The sequence below is a fragment of the Elephantulus edwardii genome, unplaced genomic scaffold (genome assembly GCF_000299155.1).
Source record: "Elephantulus edwardii isolate Elephantulus edwardi_28Jun2011 unplaced genomic scaffold, EleEdw1.0 scaffold00077, whole genome shotgun sequence".
Lineage (NCBI taxonomy): Eukaryota > Metazoa > Chordata > Mammalia > Macroscelidea > Macroscelididae > Elephantulus > Elephantulus edwardii.
In genome coordinates, this window is record NW_006399827.1 from 13,531,857 (window position 1) to 13,545,547 (window position 13,691).

Here is a 13,691-nt window from a genome sequence, read left to right on the forward strand (position 1 = left end):
GATACAGTGAATCAGAATCTATACCTTAACGATCTTGTTAAAATGTATATTCTGATTTAGTATATAGCTGGGGTAAGAATGCAAATTTTTAGCAGTGGACAAAACCCAATAAGCCAGTTCAAAGCACTGGTTTAAAGAAATAAGAGTTATAGTAGTGAGGCTGGACTGGGAAAGTGGGATGAGAACTCGGACACCAGTGGGAAGAATGGTTAAAAGGCTTGTATGGTTAGGAAGTGGCAGAATTAGCCTTGTCATCCAGCTGTAACAGGATGGAGAGAACAACATAGAAGGCACAGAGGGATTGTGCCTCAGCATCACAGCCCGTGTCAGGGGGGTTGTTGTTGTATTCATTCCAGTTCTTCTCCAGGGCATTCTCCACCTAGAAGAAAAGCTGCCAGACTGTAAAGCCTGGAATAAGAACAAATACCAGAAATGGCATTGATCCTTAACTCAATTCTGAGCCCATGGCAGACATAAGAGTCAATCATTGACACTTCTCTGCAAAACCTAGAGAGTGTCATTCTCTGTTGGGTAACGGCAGGCACGACTTTGAATTAGTGTTGCCAGTAAAGATGTTATCCATTGCTTTTCTAGGACTAACAATTTGTCACCCCTCTCTTGCCCATAGGTAAGCAACAGAGACTAAAGAGTCTATCCCAAATTTTTAACTGTGTCCAGATACTTTACCTTCCTTAAAACAGCTGCATGAGCATGAGCTGGCAAAGAACTCGAGTAGGAAAAGACTTTGCCCTCGAACTTCTGCGTCCCTTGACCACATATGCAACATCTTTCATTGTGACCCTAACCCATTGCCCAGGCCATCTTACCTGTTTCATCAACAGGGGCAGCATCCCCTCCTCCAGGGCCTCATGAACAAGCTGCTGATCATCTTCAGACAGCGCTGTGGGTGGAGAAGAGGGTGGTTGGCAGAGAGGCAAGATGCATGGCAAGGTAGGTGTCCAGTATCTCCGATGAGGCCCAGGACTGGTATTATTAACAGAACATTTCCGAGAGCCCCTGGGAACACTGTTATTGTTAGGTGCTACGGAACAGGCTCTGACTCCCGGCAACTTTCTTACACCGGAATGAAGCACTGCCCAGTCCTACATCCTCCCGGTTATTGCTGTGTTAGAGCTCATTGATGCAGCCGCACTGTTAATCCATCCCAAGGAGCTCTTCCTCATTTTCACTCACCCTTTGCATTACCAAGCATGACGTTTTCAAGACTGGTCACTCTTGAAAATATGTCCAAAGTACATGAAATGAGGTCTCTCCAACCTCGCTTCTCTGGAACATTCTGCTTGAACTTCCCCTATGACAGATTGGTTCACTTTTTTTTTTTTTAGACTATGATATATTTGATATTTTTTACCAATACCATAATCCAAAAATATAAGTAAAAGAAGTTATTATAAATATTGTGGCTTGAGTCAGGTGCACCAGATACCTAAAGTGACATGACAGCTGTTTTTTTTTGACATTGTACAAAAGCAATTTGCAGCAGTTATCCATATAACGCTTCATTTGATTTATTGACTGCTGCACTCATGAAGATTGGATCCTTTGTTGTTGTTGTTATGTGCCATTGAGTCGTTTGCAACACATAGCGACCCTATGTACAAGAGCCCTAAATGCCATTCTATCCTGTGCCAACCTCGCTGTCTCACACACACCCATTCCCACCAATCCACTCACAGAATTGATCCATCTCATTGAGGGTCTTCCTCTCCTGCGCCATTCCTTCACTCTCCCAAACATGATGTCCCTCTTCAAGGGCAGTCCCTCCTTGCAACATGCCCAAAGTATGTCAGATGAAGCTTCAGAATCCTTGACTCCAAGGAGCACTCCGGCTTCACACTCTCCAGGACAAACCTGTTTGTTCTCCTAGCAGTCCATGGTATGGTCTACACTCTTCTCCAGTACCACAGCTCAAAGGCATCAATTCTCTTTCTATCATCCCTATTCACTGTCCAACCTTCTGATGCATAGCACGTAATTGCAAAGACTATAGCCTGGATCAGGTGCACCTTAGTCTTCAGCCTGACATCATTGCTCTTCGGTACTCCCTCACAGCTGACTTTCCCAATGCAATTTGTCTCCTGTTTTCCTGGCTGCTGTTACTAAGAGTGTTGACTGTGGAACCAAGTAAACTAAAACTGTCTTTTAGGGAAGCAAAACTATATGGCTCTATCTATATATCTCTATCTCTATATCTGTATCAATATAGATGTGTGTGTGTGTGTGTGTGTGTGTGTGTGTGTGTAAAAAGATTTGATATATATAAAGTTTTGCTTCTCTAAAGGACCCAGTCTTCATGAATGCAGCAGGTGGTTTGAATCCACCAGCTGCTCTTAAGAAGAAAGATGGGAAAATCTCCCCTCTTATTTAAACCCGCTGAAAACCTGCTGAAGGGCCAGGTATGAGTCGATTTTGAGTTGATAGCACATAGCAACAACACGGTGAGAAGCTTTGCTGCAACCCCAAGGTCACACAGTGTGAATCCACCGGCTGTTCCGCAGGAGAAGGATGGTTGATCTCCTCCCTTGTGATTAACTGCCTCTGAAAACCCACTGGAGGGTCAGCTACCTGGCCAACTAATGGGTGTGTCAGTAAATGAGAGGAAGACTCTTAAGGAGATGAATTGACAACAGTAACTGCAACCTTAAGCTTAAGCACAGGGGAGAGAGATTGTGAGGATAATTAATGCAGAACAGGGCAAGGTTTCAATCTGTGGTTCATAAGGTGACTATGAGCAGAGTGGACTTGACAACACCTACAACATGTCTCAAAAATAAGAACACTCTGTGTGCACATGCATACACCCCTCACCCCCCAACAAGGTTTGGCTCCCCAAAGGCTCTTCTGTCGGCATTTCCTGCACCCAACCATACATCCAGATCCCTACTTACCTGTCAGAGAGTACAGGAGTTCCTGAACAGCTTCTAAACGTTCCTCCACCAAGATCCCATCATCGTTAAAAAGGCAATTTATGAGAGGCCCTGCTGGGTCCCCCAGCGGCAGCTCACCAGAGATCAGGGCCTCCGAAACCTGGGCCCAGAAGATGGGGTACATGAGCTCAAGTTCCCCTCTAACAGATTGTCCTCAGCATGCCAGCTGTCCTCCCCACTGGCTCTTCCTGCTCTCTGACCCAATTCTTTCTCTGGGTCCTTACTCTTTCCTCTAGGTGCTGTAGAATGCCGTCATTGTTGAGGACTTTAGTGAGGCAGCTTAGCAGGTCTTTTCTGTCCTTCTCAGTCAGATCCTGGAGACCACTCCTCAAGTCCTGTACCTTCTCTTTTATGCTTCGCAAATCCTCCAAACTTGAGGACTTCCCTGGAAAGGCAATTGTGAAGACTCAACCCAGGTGGCGTAACAGGTTGTTTCCAAGGCCCCTTTAGACCATCTTTTCTCCATCCTTCTAGAGAAGACCTCTCCATGTTTTCACTTTTAGTCTTTTCTTATGAAAATGAATTATCCTGCCTCCCAGGTACCCACTATCTTTGGTTCCTGCTGATTTCACTTCTGTCTGCCCAGTTCAACTCTAGTCTGTTCTCAACCACAAAGCTTCTCCACTTATTTAGTCCTTGTTATTGTTGTTGGTTACCTTCAAGCCAAACACTACTCATAGTGACCCTATGAATAAAAGGCTTGAAGCCCCTCTACAACTACAGACATTTATCAAAGTTCATAGAGTTTCTGGAGGCATGTTATTTAGGAAGAGGTTGCCACTCCTACTTCCAATATTTAGTCCTTATCAAGACTAAATTAAGGTTTATTTAGTCCTTGCTATTCAACATGCAGCAGTTGTTATCAATCTTGCTAGATACTACAAGATTATCACCCAGGGAAATTGACTAAAAATCTTGATGCCTAGCCCACACCTTATGCCAAGTAAGAGTTTTTTGGAGGTGGAACTCATCAGTATTCTTAGTTTCCCATATGATTTCAATGCACAACCATGTCTGAGAACGATTGTTTGGAGGAGGAGACAGACATAATCCTCAGATTAAAATGAAAACCTTCTACTAGCACTACCCTAACAGTACTGATTATCCCACAGACTGCCAAATGAACAAACAGATATATCTTGGAGAAAGTGTAGACAAAATGCTCCTTAGAGGCAAAGATTGCAAAGCTTCATCTCACATATTTTGGACATGCTGTAAGGAGGGGCTACTCTGGGAAAGGGCATCATGCTTGGAAAGGTAGAGAAAGGTCTGCAAAAGAGAGGAAGATCCCTGAGATAGATTGACATAGTGTCTGCAGCAGTGGGCAGTGAGGAGACGGTGCAGGATCGGACAGGGTTCAGATACGTTGTTTGCCGGGTCACTCTGAGTAGACTTGACTCACAACAACAACAAGGAAACTCTGCTGATCTAATGGTAAGGAACTGCACTGCCAATCAAGAAGCACATGGTTTAAATCCATCAGTTCCTCCAAGGGAAAAAGATAGGCAGTCTTCTCCCATGTGATTTACAGTCTCTGAAAACCCACAGGAGGGTCAGATGTTAGTCGATTCCTACTTGATGGCACATAATTAGCACTGCCCTCGCCTTTCCTCTCTACCTATCCATCGTTGGCTTATCCCACCCAAGCTACAGTCTTTGATCCAGGAGACAGCCACCTTTGACACAGTTCCCATTCTTACCTATGACGGATGAACTGCCATCATTTTCTGCAAAGAGAGGGAGAATTATCTCAGAGAATCCAGGTTGCCTCCAGCTCCCTTACTGCTTGCTCATGTCCCGTAGCCTGTGTCCTTATCATTAAATGTATATAGGAGAGCTATACATTTGCAGACCACTTTCTACATCCTCAGAGACAGGCATCCATAGGATTCTGGACATCTTAAGGACTAGTCAGGTAAGTAAATTATGCTTGCTAAATCAGTGTCTTTCTGGTAAGCACTGTGAGCCCAAGGTACAACACAGTGTTCCCTACAAAGCAATAAAATGATCCTGAGAGGAGCTTGGGACCCCAGAACCAACATACAGTACAGCCTGCTTCTTTAACAGATTTTTCTCTGGTCTTTATTACCACTGTCCCCATTCTTGGGCACCAACTACTGCATTATCAACCCTAACAGTTCTACAATGTCAAACCATTTGTTACCCTCTTCTTAAAAGTGGCATCGTTACCCATTCTGGAATGAGAAGTTGGAGGCCAGCACTCACTCACCTTCTGGAAAGGATTTTGTATTGCCTGATAAACAAATACCTAGACCAGAGGGAAAAAGGAAAGACCAGTTGTCTCTCTGTAATGTCCCTCCTTCAAGGCCCTCTCTAGCCCTCATACCGTGTTGCTACCAAATTTTCTCTCTCTCTGTGTGTGTGTGTGTGTATGATGTATATATGTATATGTATATGTATATGTATATGTATATGTATATGTATATGTATATAACTGATTCCTTACCTTCAAGAGAGATGGATGTCATAAGAAATAAGGCAAATCTGGGTCAGGGGGCTCCTAGCAAAGAATGCAAATCCTGCTTTCCTATCCTGGGCCCTCCCTCTTCCCTGGAACCCTCTCCACCTCCAAGCTCACCTGACCCCAGCCAGTACTCAAGTGTTCCATATCCCGCCCTTACCCTTTTCCCTCCTCCAGGATTTCCTTACTCATCCTGTCCATGCTGGAGAAGATTAGCTGCTTTATTCGATATCCCAGGACCCACTGCGAGGGGATGGTCACTGTCTTTTGGTGCTAGGAGAAAGGAGCTTACATTAATAGATCCCTAGGTGCTTTACATAGTTATCGTGTCTACTCTCCCAGCCAATCCTGTAAGGTGAATGTTTTATCTTCATTTTACAGATTCAAGAAGGAAGGTCCAGTGCTATCTACTCTCAAACATAGAGTTAGAGCTGAGATTCAAATCCGTATCTGACTCGAAATTTGGCTGACTGCACTATTCATACAACAAATGTCTGAGGATTGACTTTGTTCCAGTTACTGCTTAGAAAGAAAGCAGGAGGGGGTGGGGGATAGGGATAGGGTTGCTGAGCAAGAGAAAAGCAAAATGCCCAAAATGCCTATCAAAACAGACTCTGAGACAAAACCAAGGGCGTTCTGGTAGACTAGTGTAAGGAGCTGCTCTGCCAACACCAAAAGCACTTGGCTTAAGACCACCATTTGTTTCATGGGATAAAGATGGGCGGTCTCCTCTCATGATAAGGAGATGGACTGTCAAGGAATGGACAGTGCTGCACAGGGAGGTCTGAGCTGAAGAACCTGGAATTGGGTCCTCCTGCCCAACCTGCAGCAGGTGGGCCAGGGCTGGTTCTCCTCCATCGTTGCTCTGTGAAATCCTAACCTTGTGCTCAAAACTGGGTATCCAACCATTCATCCAAGTCTTAAGTTTAAATTGCCTTTCACGTCTCAGAGTTTCCTCATTTGCTGTCACCAGCGTTTCTGTTACCAGATAAAGGTTTTCTCTTCTTGCATGAATTGTTTCAAACGTAGGAGGTAATTTCCGCTTCAGCTTCCTGTGGGGTGCAGAGAGGGAGAACTTAGCATCTCAGGGACTCCACCTCCCAGGGACACTTCTCCCTCTCCATCAGCTAGTTCTATGTGAGGTTCCTAAAAGTTCCTATGACGGCTTCTCAGGCTGGAAAATGAAAGGATTTGGCATGACATCATTTACTTTTTTACTTCTCGGGGCAGGGGAAGGGAAAGAAATGGAATAAACTAGAGACTGAAAGAAGTGAGCTAACACAGATGTGTCATATTTCTTTTCATTTAACCTTCACCATGCCTCTCTATAAAACTTCATTCGTTTTTCAAATGAGGAAGTTGAGACTTAGAATGAAGTTATGAATGGTTCCTGATCTAGATGACTCCAAAGTATGTCTCCATCCCAGGACACATGGGGTTCGACAAGAAACCCATGATTCCATAAGAGAATTCATTCTGTGACTTAAAATAGCCTCATGGACAGGAACTCTTGTGGCATAATGTATAGTGTATTGTGCTGCTAACCAAAACAGCCTCAGATTATTAGAGGACCTTCTATTTGCAAACAAATGATCCTTAAGTAAGACATACATTTCCTCCCCTTAATGGCAAACTCACTAGAGTACTTTCAATCCCAGCTCATGGCTCCATTGTCCCATTGCCCCATAGCATTTCCAAGACTGAAATCTTTACAGATAGGACAGGGCTAAGATCTATTGCTCATAGGATTGCTATGAGTCATACTCTACTGTTAGATGGCTCCTAACAAATTAACAAACTTCACAAAAGCAGATGGCCACACCTTTCACTAGTAGGCACTAGTGGCAGTTGGATATTTGACCACTATACCACCAAGACTCCTTTCTCAATGATTTTCTCCAAGCGCTATACATATATATATATATATATATATATATATACACACGCCCATCTCACACACACACACACACGTTACACATTATATATACACACGCATTATATATACTTTATATATACACATGCATTTTATATATATATACTTTCTCAAACAATCCTCTGTGTATGTGTGTGTAGATACACACATATATGGAGAAATAGATATACATACACAGAGTGTATGTGTGTGTGTACACACACATACATGTAAGCTCATTACCATTGAGTCAGAACAGTCTCATATCATGGGAGGAGATGGTCCATCTTTCTCTCGCAGAGCCATTAGTGGATTTGAACTGCTATAGAGATGTGCCCTTTGGATTATCAGTATAACACCCTCTGGTCTCACCTGTCCACAAGGGAATCCAGATGTTGCTGGGGTATCTGATTCACCAATATTCTAATTTCCTGCTTTTGAGTTCCCTGGGAATTCTCAGCCATCCCAGCCGTTGTTATTGCTTTGGGTAATTCCAGGGTAAGCTCTCCTTTTGTGTCCACATCATTCAAAATTGGGAACTCTGTCTTTTGATCTGTAAAGAAAAGAGTAAAGTTCTGACTGAGGTTGACACAAAAGATCTCTTCACAAAAATCCTTTCTGGGGACCCCCACCCCAAGGTGGGCCTCCTGCTGTGGCTCTCAGGAAATGCCACTCCTTCTCACCAGGAATGATCCTGGCATCCACAGCCCTGGATTTGAGCCTGCTCTGGCCCCTTCTTCCCAAGTGACCTTGAATCATCTCATGAAATTGTTCACTTAGCTTCTTTGAACCTCAATCTCCTCATCTATAAAAGGAGGATAATTATAGTACTTACTTCTTGTGTACTTGGGAAGATTAAATAATGCCATTAAGTGCTGAGCTAAATGCCTGGCATACATCCTGACACCTTAACAAACATTTGGGGAAGAGTTAAGTCTTCTATAACTATTTCAACAAGTCTTACTTAACTATTTGAGAGCCTGAAATGACAAGGAAAAGTAAGGCTAAAGAATCCAAACTCTTGCCTACCAGGAAATAAAAATATATTTCACACTCTGGTGTTGGCATGAGCTTTACAGGTGTGAAGTGAGGGAACCATGGAAGGTCGCCCATCCTTGTGAACTCCGCCCTGACCAAGCAAATGCTAATAAAAGCCCAGATTGTGAGCCAGCTGCTGCCCTGAAGTTAGTGGAAGGTGTGTGGAAATGTTGTTTTTATGTACTGCCTTGTTAGAACTGACTCACGGCTGACACTCCAGCAGATTTTCAGAGGTACTAAATTGCACAGGAGGGGATTGTCATCTTTCTGCCACAGAGCAGCTGATGGATTCGAACTACATGCCTTTGTGTTTGCAGTGGGACCCCTTACTACCAAGCCATCAGAGGAAAGAAATTTCCTATTGTTTGGATATTATGACCAGCAGGGGCAGATTTCCCAGCAGGCAAAGCAAGCACAGGTGTATTTGTGTTAATTTATTGATCCATTGTGAACTTCTCACCAAAGATCAGCAGAGAAGCTCAAGAACACCTACGTTTGCCTTGTTTCCTGCTTCGCCTACTGCTGTCAGAAGCTGTCGTTTGAAAAGAGGATGTTATTCTCTAGGATGGTGCTGTGGGCCTAGAGGAAGGGAGCCAACCATACCTAAAAGCAGAATCTCGGATGTGGTGAAAAATCGTGAAATTGTTCACCGCAGGTTAGTAAATCAACTCATACTTCGCTTGATAATTGAGTAATTTCAAACCTGGGGGCAGGGCTAGATTACCAGAGGGAAAAAAAAGATGTTAGAACTGCAGGAAATGGATGCGACAAAACTGGAAATAGTGCCTGAAGTCACCCTGTACATGTGACATGACACCTCAGGGCCATTCGTTTCCTGGGCACTGCAAAGTTCTGTCTGTATGTTATCAGAAAAAAGAGGAGCGTATTCCTACGCACAGAAAGAGTGCAGTGTGGAGCGTCAGCAAAAGAGTAACTTAGCCTGAGAAAAACTCCCACAGACATGAACAAGGCCAACATCAACAGTAATAAATCATGTTAGTATCACATACACTCGGCATCATGAGAATGATCTTTGCCTGTGTTCATTTCCTAAAAGCCCATAACTCCAATATGTTGTTGTTAGGTACCTTTGAGTCCTACCGTACATATGCATAGCTGCCCCTCCAGTGGGTTTTCAGAGGCTGTAAATCACATAGGAGATTGCTCGTCTTTCTCCCCCAGAGCAGCTGGTAGATTCAAACATGTCCATGCCTTTGGGTTGGCAGCATAGCCCCTTACCAGAGAATTCCTTAACTCCAATATACTTATATATAAAACATCAGAAAAATCCCAACTGATAGACATTCTACAAAATTCCCGGACAGTATACCTCAAAACTGTCAAGTTCATAAAAATTAAGAGGAGTCCAAGAACAGCCAAGAGACAGGACAGCTAAATATATGATGATATCATATGTAGGATCCAGGCACAGAAAACAGACATTTAGTAAAAAACTATAGATATGTAAATAAAGTATCAAAACCACAACTCATTGCTTTTGAATCAGAACTAGTTCAAAGCTGACCTTCTAGCAGGTTTTTAGAGGCACTAAATTACGTAGGAGGAGATTGCCAATCTGCCTTCCTCGGATCAGCTGGTGGATTTTTACTGCATGCTTTTGAGTTAGCAGTGCAACTCCTTGGAAAAAATAGGCTTTAGGAATAAAACAAACTAAAGGCAAAACCAAACTAAATGCACAGCCCTCTTATTATGTGCTGTCAAGTCAACTCTAACTCATAGAGAGCCTATGTACAACAGCTCAATTTCACATAACCCTATATATACTTTAACCACATCATCAGAACTAGAGTTAAAAAATAAATGCCGTAATCCATTTGAAAAGTGGACATGTGTTTTTGTTGAAGCCAATCCAAATTACCAATCTGTTCATTGTTATGGATTTCTTCGAAAGTTTGGTTTCACCTTACCTCTGATTTTTTTATGCAAACACATGATCTTTTCCTTAAAAGAAGTTAACTGACTTAATAATTTTTTTTCTGAATTTGTACTTTGCCTCTGCCCCTGGGGAGTAATATAATCATGGCAAAACATTCTAATCCTAGTTTAAATTCTTTTTTCTGTTTGCACTGAATCGATCATTTAACAAACTGATTTTTTCTGAGGACTGGCTAAATGTGAATTGGGTCTTGGCAATTTGCAGGGAATTGGCACAGAATCTTTGAAAACTGCTAACCTGAAATATTTCCTAAAGTGTTTGCTTGAATGAGACTCCACTTGTGGACAGCTTGCCTCTAAGTAATCTGTGCGGCCTATTCCTGTATAGTCACATGGTCACACTACACTAGTGCCTCGCCGGTCCACAATTAGATGCCTTGAAATTATTCAGTGGTATTGTCTGAACTCTACCATGTCTTGATAAGACCCCAACAGGACTGGCCTGAAGCATAGAGATCTGAGTTATAAAAGTTACCATGATCTGAGCCAGCATTAGTTGACTTTTTAAAGCCTTTGTTAACCGTGCTGCATGAGCTGACATTTTCTTGTAGGGGGGAAAAAAAAGTCACAATGAGGCAGTGAAACTCTAAAACAGGCCTGCAATTAAAGGTTCAACAACACTTTTCCTGGATCTTCTGAAACCCAAGATGAAACTAGGAGTAGCTGAGTGTAGAGGCAGGGAACATAAAATAATCAACTCTTCTATAAATTTCTGTAAGCCCATAGAGATATGTGATAACCAGTAACTTCCCTTTTGGTCATGCTCTCCAAGGGATTTGGAGAGATAATAATATCTGCTACCACTGGAATGATTTGGCACTAATTTAAAGAAGTGTTCCTTCCATGCCAGGCACTGTGCTAAATGATTTATGTCTTTTACCTCATCTCATTCTTTAGAAAAAAAAAATCATTTTGTTGTTGTGAATAGCCTGGCAAAGCACACATTGCTTCAACAGTTAGTACACACATCATTTAGTGGCACTGGATACATTCTTTGAGTTAGGCAGCCATTCTCCCTCTCCTTTTTCTTTTTTAAAAATAATACTTTTTTCCCATTGTTGAACATTTTCTTCCTCTCCTCTCCCACCCTGCTGCCCCCCAATGCACCCCTTGTTCCAGATTGTTTCATACATTTAGTAGCTAATCATATATTCCTTTCGGACTGTTCTACCCTTCAAATGTTCTAATGCAGTGTTCGTTATGTCTGTCCTGTTTTATAACAGCAATGTTATACAGTATTTGTCCTTTTTAAAAAAATTAATTTTAAGGAAAGTTTACAGAGATTTTGGATTTCCATTCATTCATTGTTGCACTTTTCTCCCTGCCCACCCACCCCCAATTCGTTCTTCTCTTTGAAAAGTAAAAGTCTTTCATTGTTATACAACCCCTCCCCCCAAGTCGACTATGCTGCCTTCACTCTTGACTCCTGTCATGACAATAGTACATAATCATGTATCCCTTTTAAACAGTTCTCTCTCTCATCTGTTTCAATGAAGTATACATTATTTATCTCCTCTTTCTCAGTGTCCCCTCAACCCCTATGTTAGTCCCCTTTTATAACAGTGGCATTATGCAGTATTTGTCTTTTTGTGACTGAGATGTTTCACTCAGCATAATGTCCTCCAGGATCACCCATGTTGTATATTTCATGCATTCCTTGTTTTTCAATGCTGCATAGTGTTCCATTGTGTGGATATACCACAGCTTCTAAATCCATTAATTTGTTGATGGGCATGTAGGTTGTTTCTAACTCTTTTCTATTATAAACAAAGCCTCAATAAACATAGGTGTGCATTTATCTGCTTGAGTGGCAGTTATGGTTTCTTTAGGGTAATGTTTGTCCTTTTGTGACTGAGATATTTCACTCAGCATAATGTCCCCAGGCTCCCCCGTATTGTGTATTATTTTATGAGTTTGTTTTTCAGTGTTACATAATACTCCACTGTGTGAATTACCATAGTTTTTCTATTCATTAGTTTGTTGAAGGGCACTTAGCTTGCTTCCATCTCTTTGCTATTGTGAATAACACAGGAATAAACATGAAAGTGAATATATCCGTTTGAGTGGTGGCTCTGGTTTCTTTAGGGTATATTCTCAGTAGTGGAATTGCTGGGTCAGATGGTATTTCTATTTTCAACTTTTTGAGAAAGTGCCAGACCGTTTTCCATAGTGGCTGTACCATTTTATATTCTCACCAGCAATTAATACAAGTTCCAATCTCTCCACAACCTTGTCAGCATTTGTTATTTGCTGTCCTGTTGAACATTTGCTATTGTTGCTGGAGTAAGATATCTCAGTTGCTTTGTCTCCTTTTTCTTGATGTTGAGATGTAATTAATATCGAAGACTGTGATCTTCCATGATCTACAACAGGTACTCCAAGTCCTTCTCTTCACTTATTTTGGTTCTTAAAAAAGCATAATGCTCAAGGCAGACATTCTTTACTGTTGTTAAGTGCCGTCGAGTCATAGGCGACTCATAGTGACCCTATGAACAAAAGACCTGGACACTTGTATAACTTTCGTCTTTTCTCCAGGTTCATAGGGTTTCCAGAGGCAAGCTTTTTCAGAAGTGGATGCCACTCCTATTTCCAAGCTTGTTTTAATCGGGGAGCTCCACCAAACACTGTCCACCATAGGTAACCATTTTCACATTTGACACATCAGTGTCACAGTGTTCAGCTTCACAGCAACCACGAGTTACCTCTCTGCACAGCAAGTGGACAGACCAGAGCTATAAGACCTAGAAGAATGTTTCTTTACTAGTTAATCTAAACTATTTGTGTTTAAGAAGATTGGGGGTGATCTTTTTGGTTTAAGATTTAACCATTCAGGAAGCCTGGAATCATGAAATTTACAATTCTGTTTCTTTATTTCTCCTTTTTATATCAGGACTCTTTCCTAGAATCTTTGATTGAAATACACAGTAATAGTAACTAGGCACCTTCTAGTTCTTCTGATCACATGGCAAATTAAGATGTTTATGGAGACAGTTAGCTCTGGTGACTTGTTGTTGTTGTTGTTGTTATATGCCATCGAGTCAGTTGTGACTCATAGCGACCCTATGTACAACAGCCCTAAACCCTGCTCTATCCTGTGCCACACACCCGTCTGACACACCCATCCCGATTACCCCAGTTCTACCTCGTTGTCCTCTCTATTAGTCTGTTCTGTTGTACATAGGGTTTTCAGAGGCCTGCTATTTCAGAAGTGGATGGCTAATCCTTCTTCCTAGTCTGTCTTAATCTGAATGTTCAGATTTAGAGAAGTATTAGACTATATACCATTTTTTAAAAATTTTAAACCACACAATTTCCCCTGCTTTGTTTGAACAACAGCTTCCTGATCCATGTAGGT

At 42.1% G+C, this 13,691-nt stretch overlaps 1 protein-coding gene across 1 annotated transcript in view; it reads right to left on the minus strand.

Annotated features, from left to right (window-relative positions):
- Window positions 1-226: 226 nt before the first annotated feature.
- Window positions 227-13,691, minus strand: part of LOC102843547 (gasdermin-B-like) — a 16,672-nt gene continuing 3,207 nt past the window's right edge. The window contains exons 2-10 of the mRNA XM_006889476.1: window positions 7,715-7,895; window positions 6,254-6,482; window positions 5,619-5,703; window positions 5,179-5,217; window positions 4,649-4,675; window positions 3,173-3,333; window positions 2,910-3,048; window positions 828-901; window positions 227-379 (exon numbers count right to left, since the gene is read on the minus strand). Coding sequence (XP_006889538.1) covers window positions 227-379; window positions 828-901; window positions 2,910-3,048; window positions 3,173-3,333; window positions 4,649-4,675; window positions 5,179-5,217; window positions 5,619-5,703; window positions 6,254-6,482; window positions 7,715-7,895 — 1,088 coding nt within the window. The remainder of the gene's footprint in view (window positions 380-827; window positions 902-2,909; window positions 3,049-3,172; window positions 3,334-4,648; window positions 4,676-5,178; window positions 5,218-5,618; window positions 5,704-6,253; window positions 6,483-7,714; window positions 7,896-13,691) is intronic.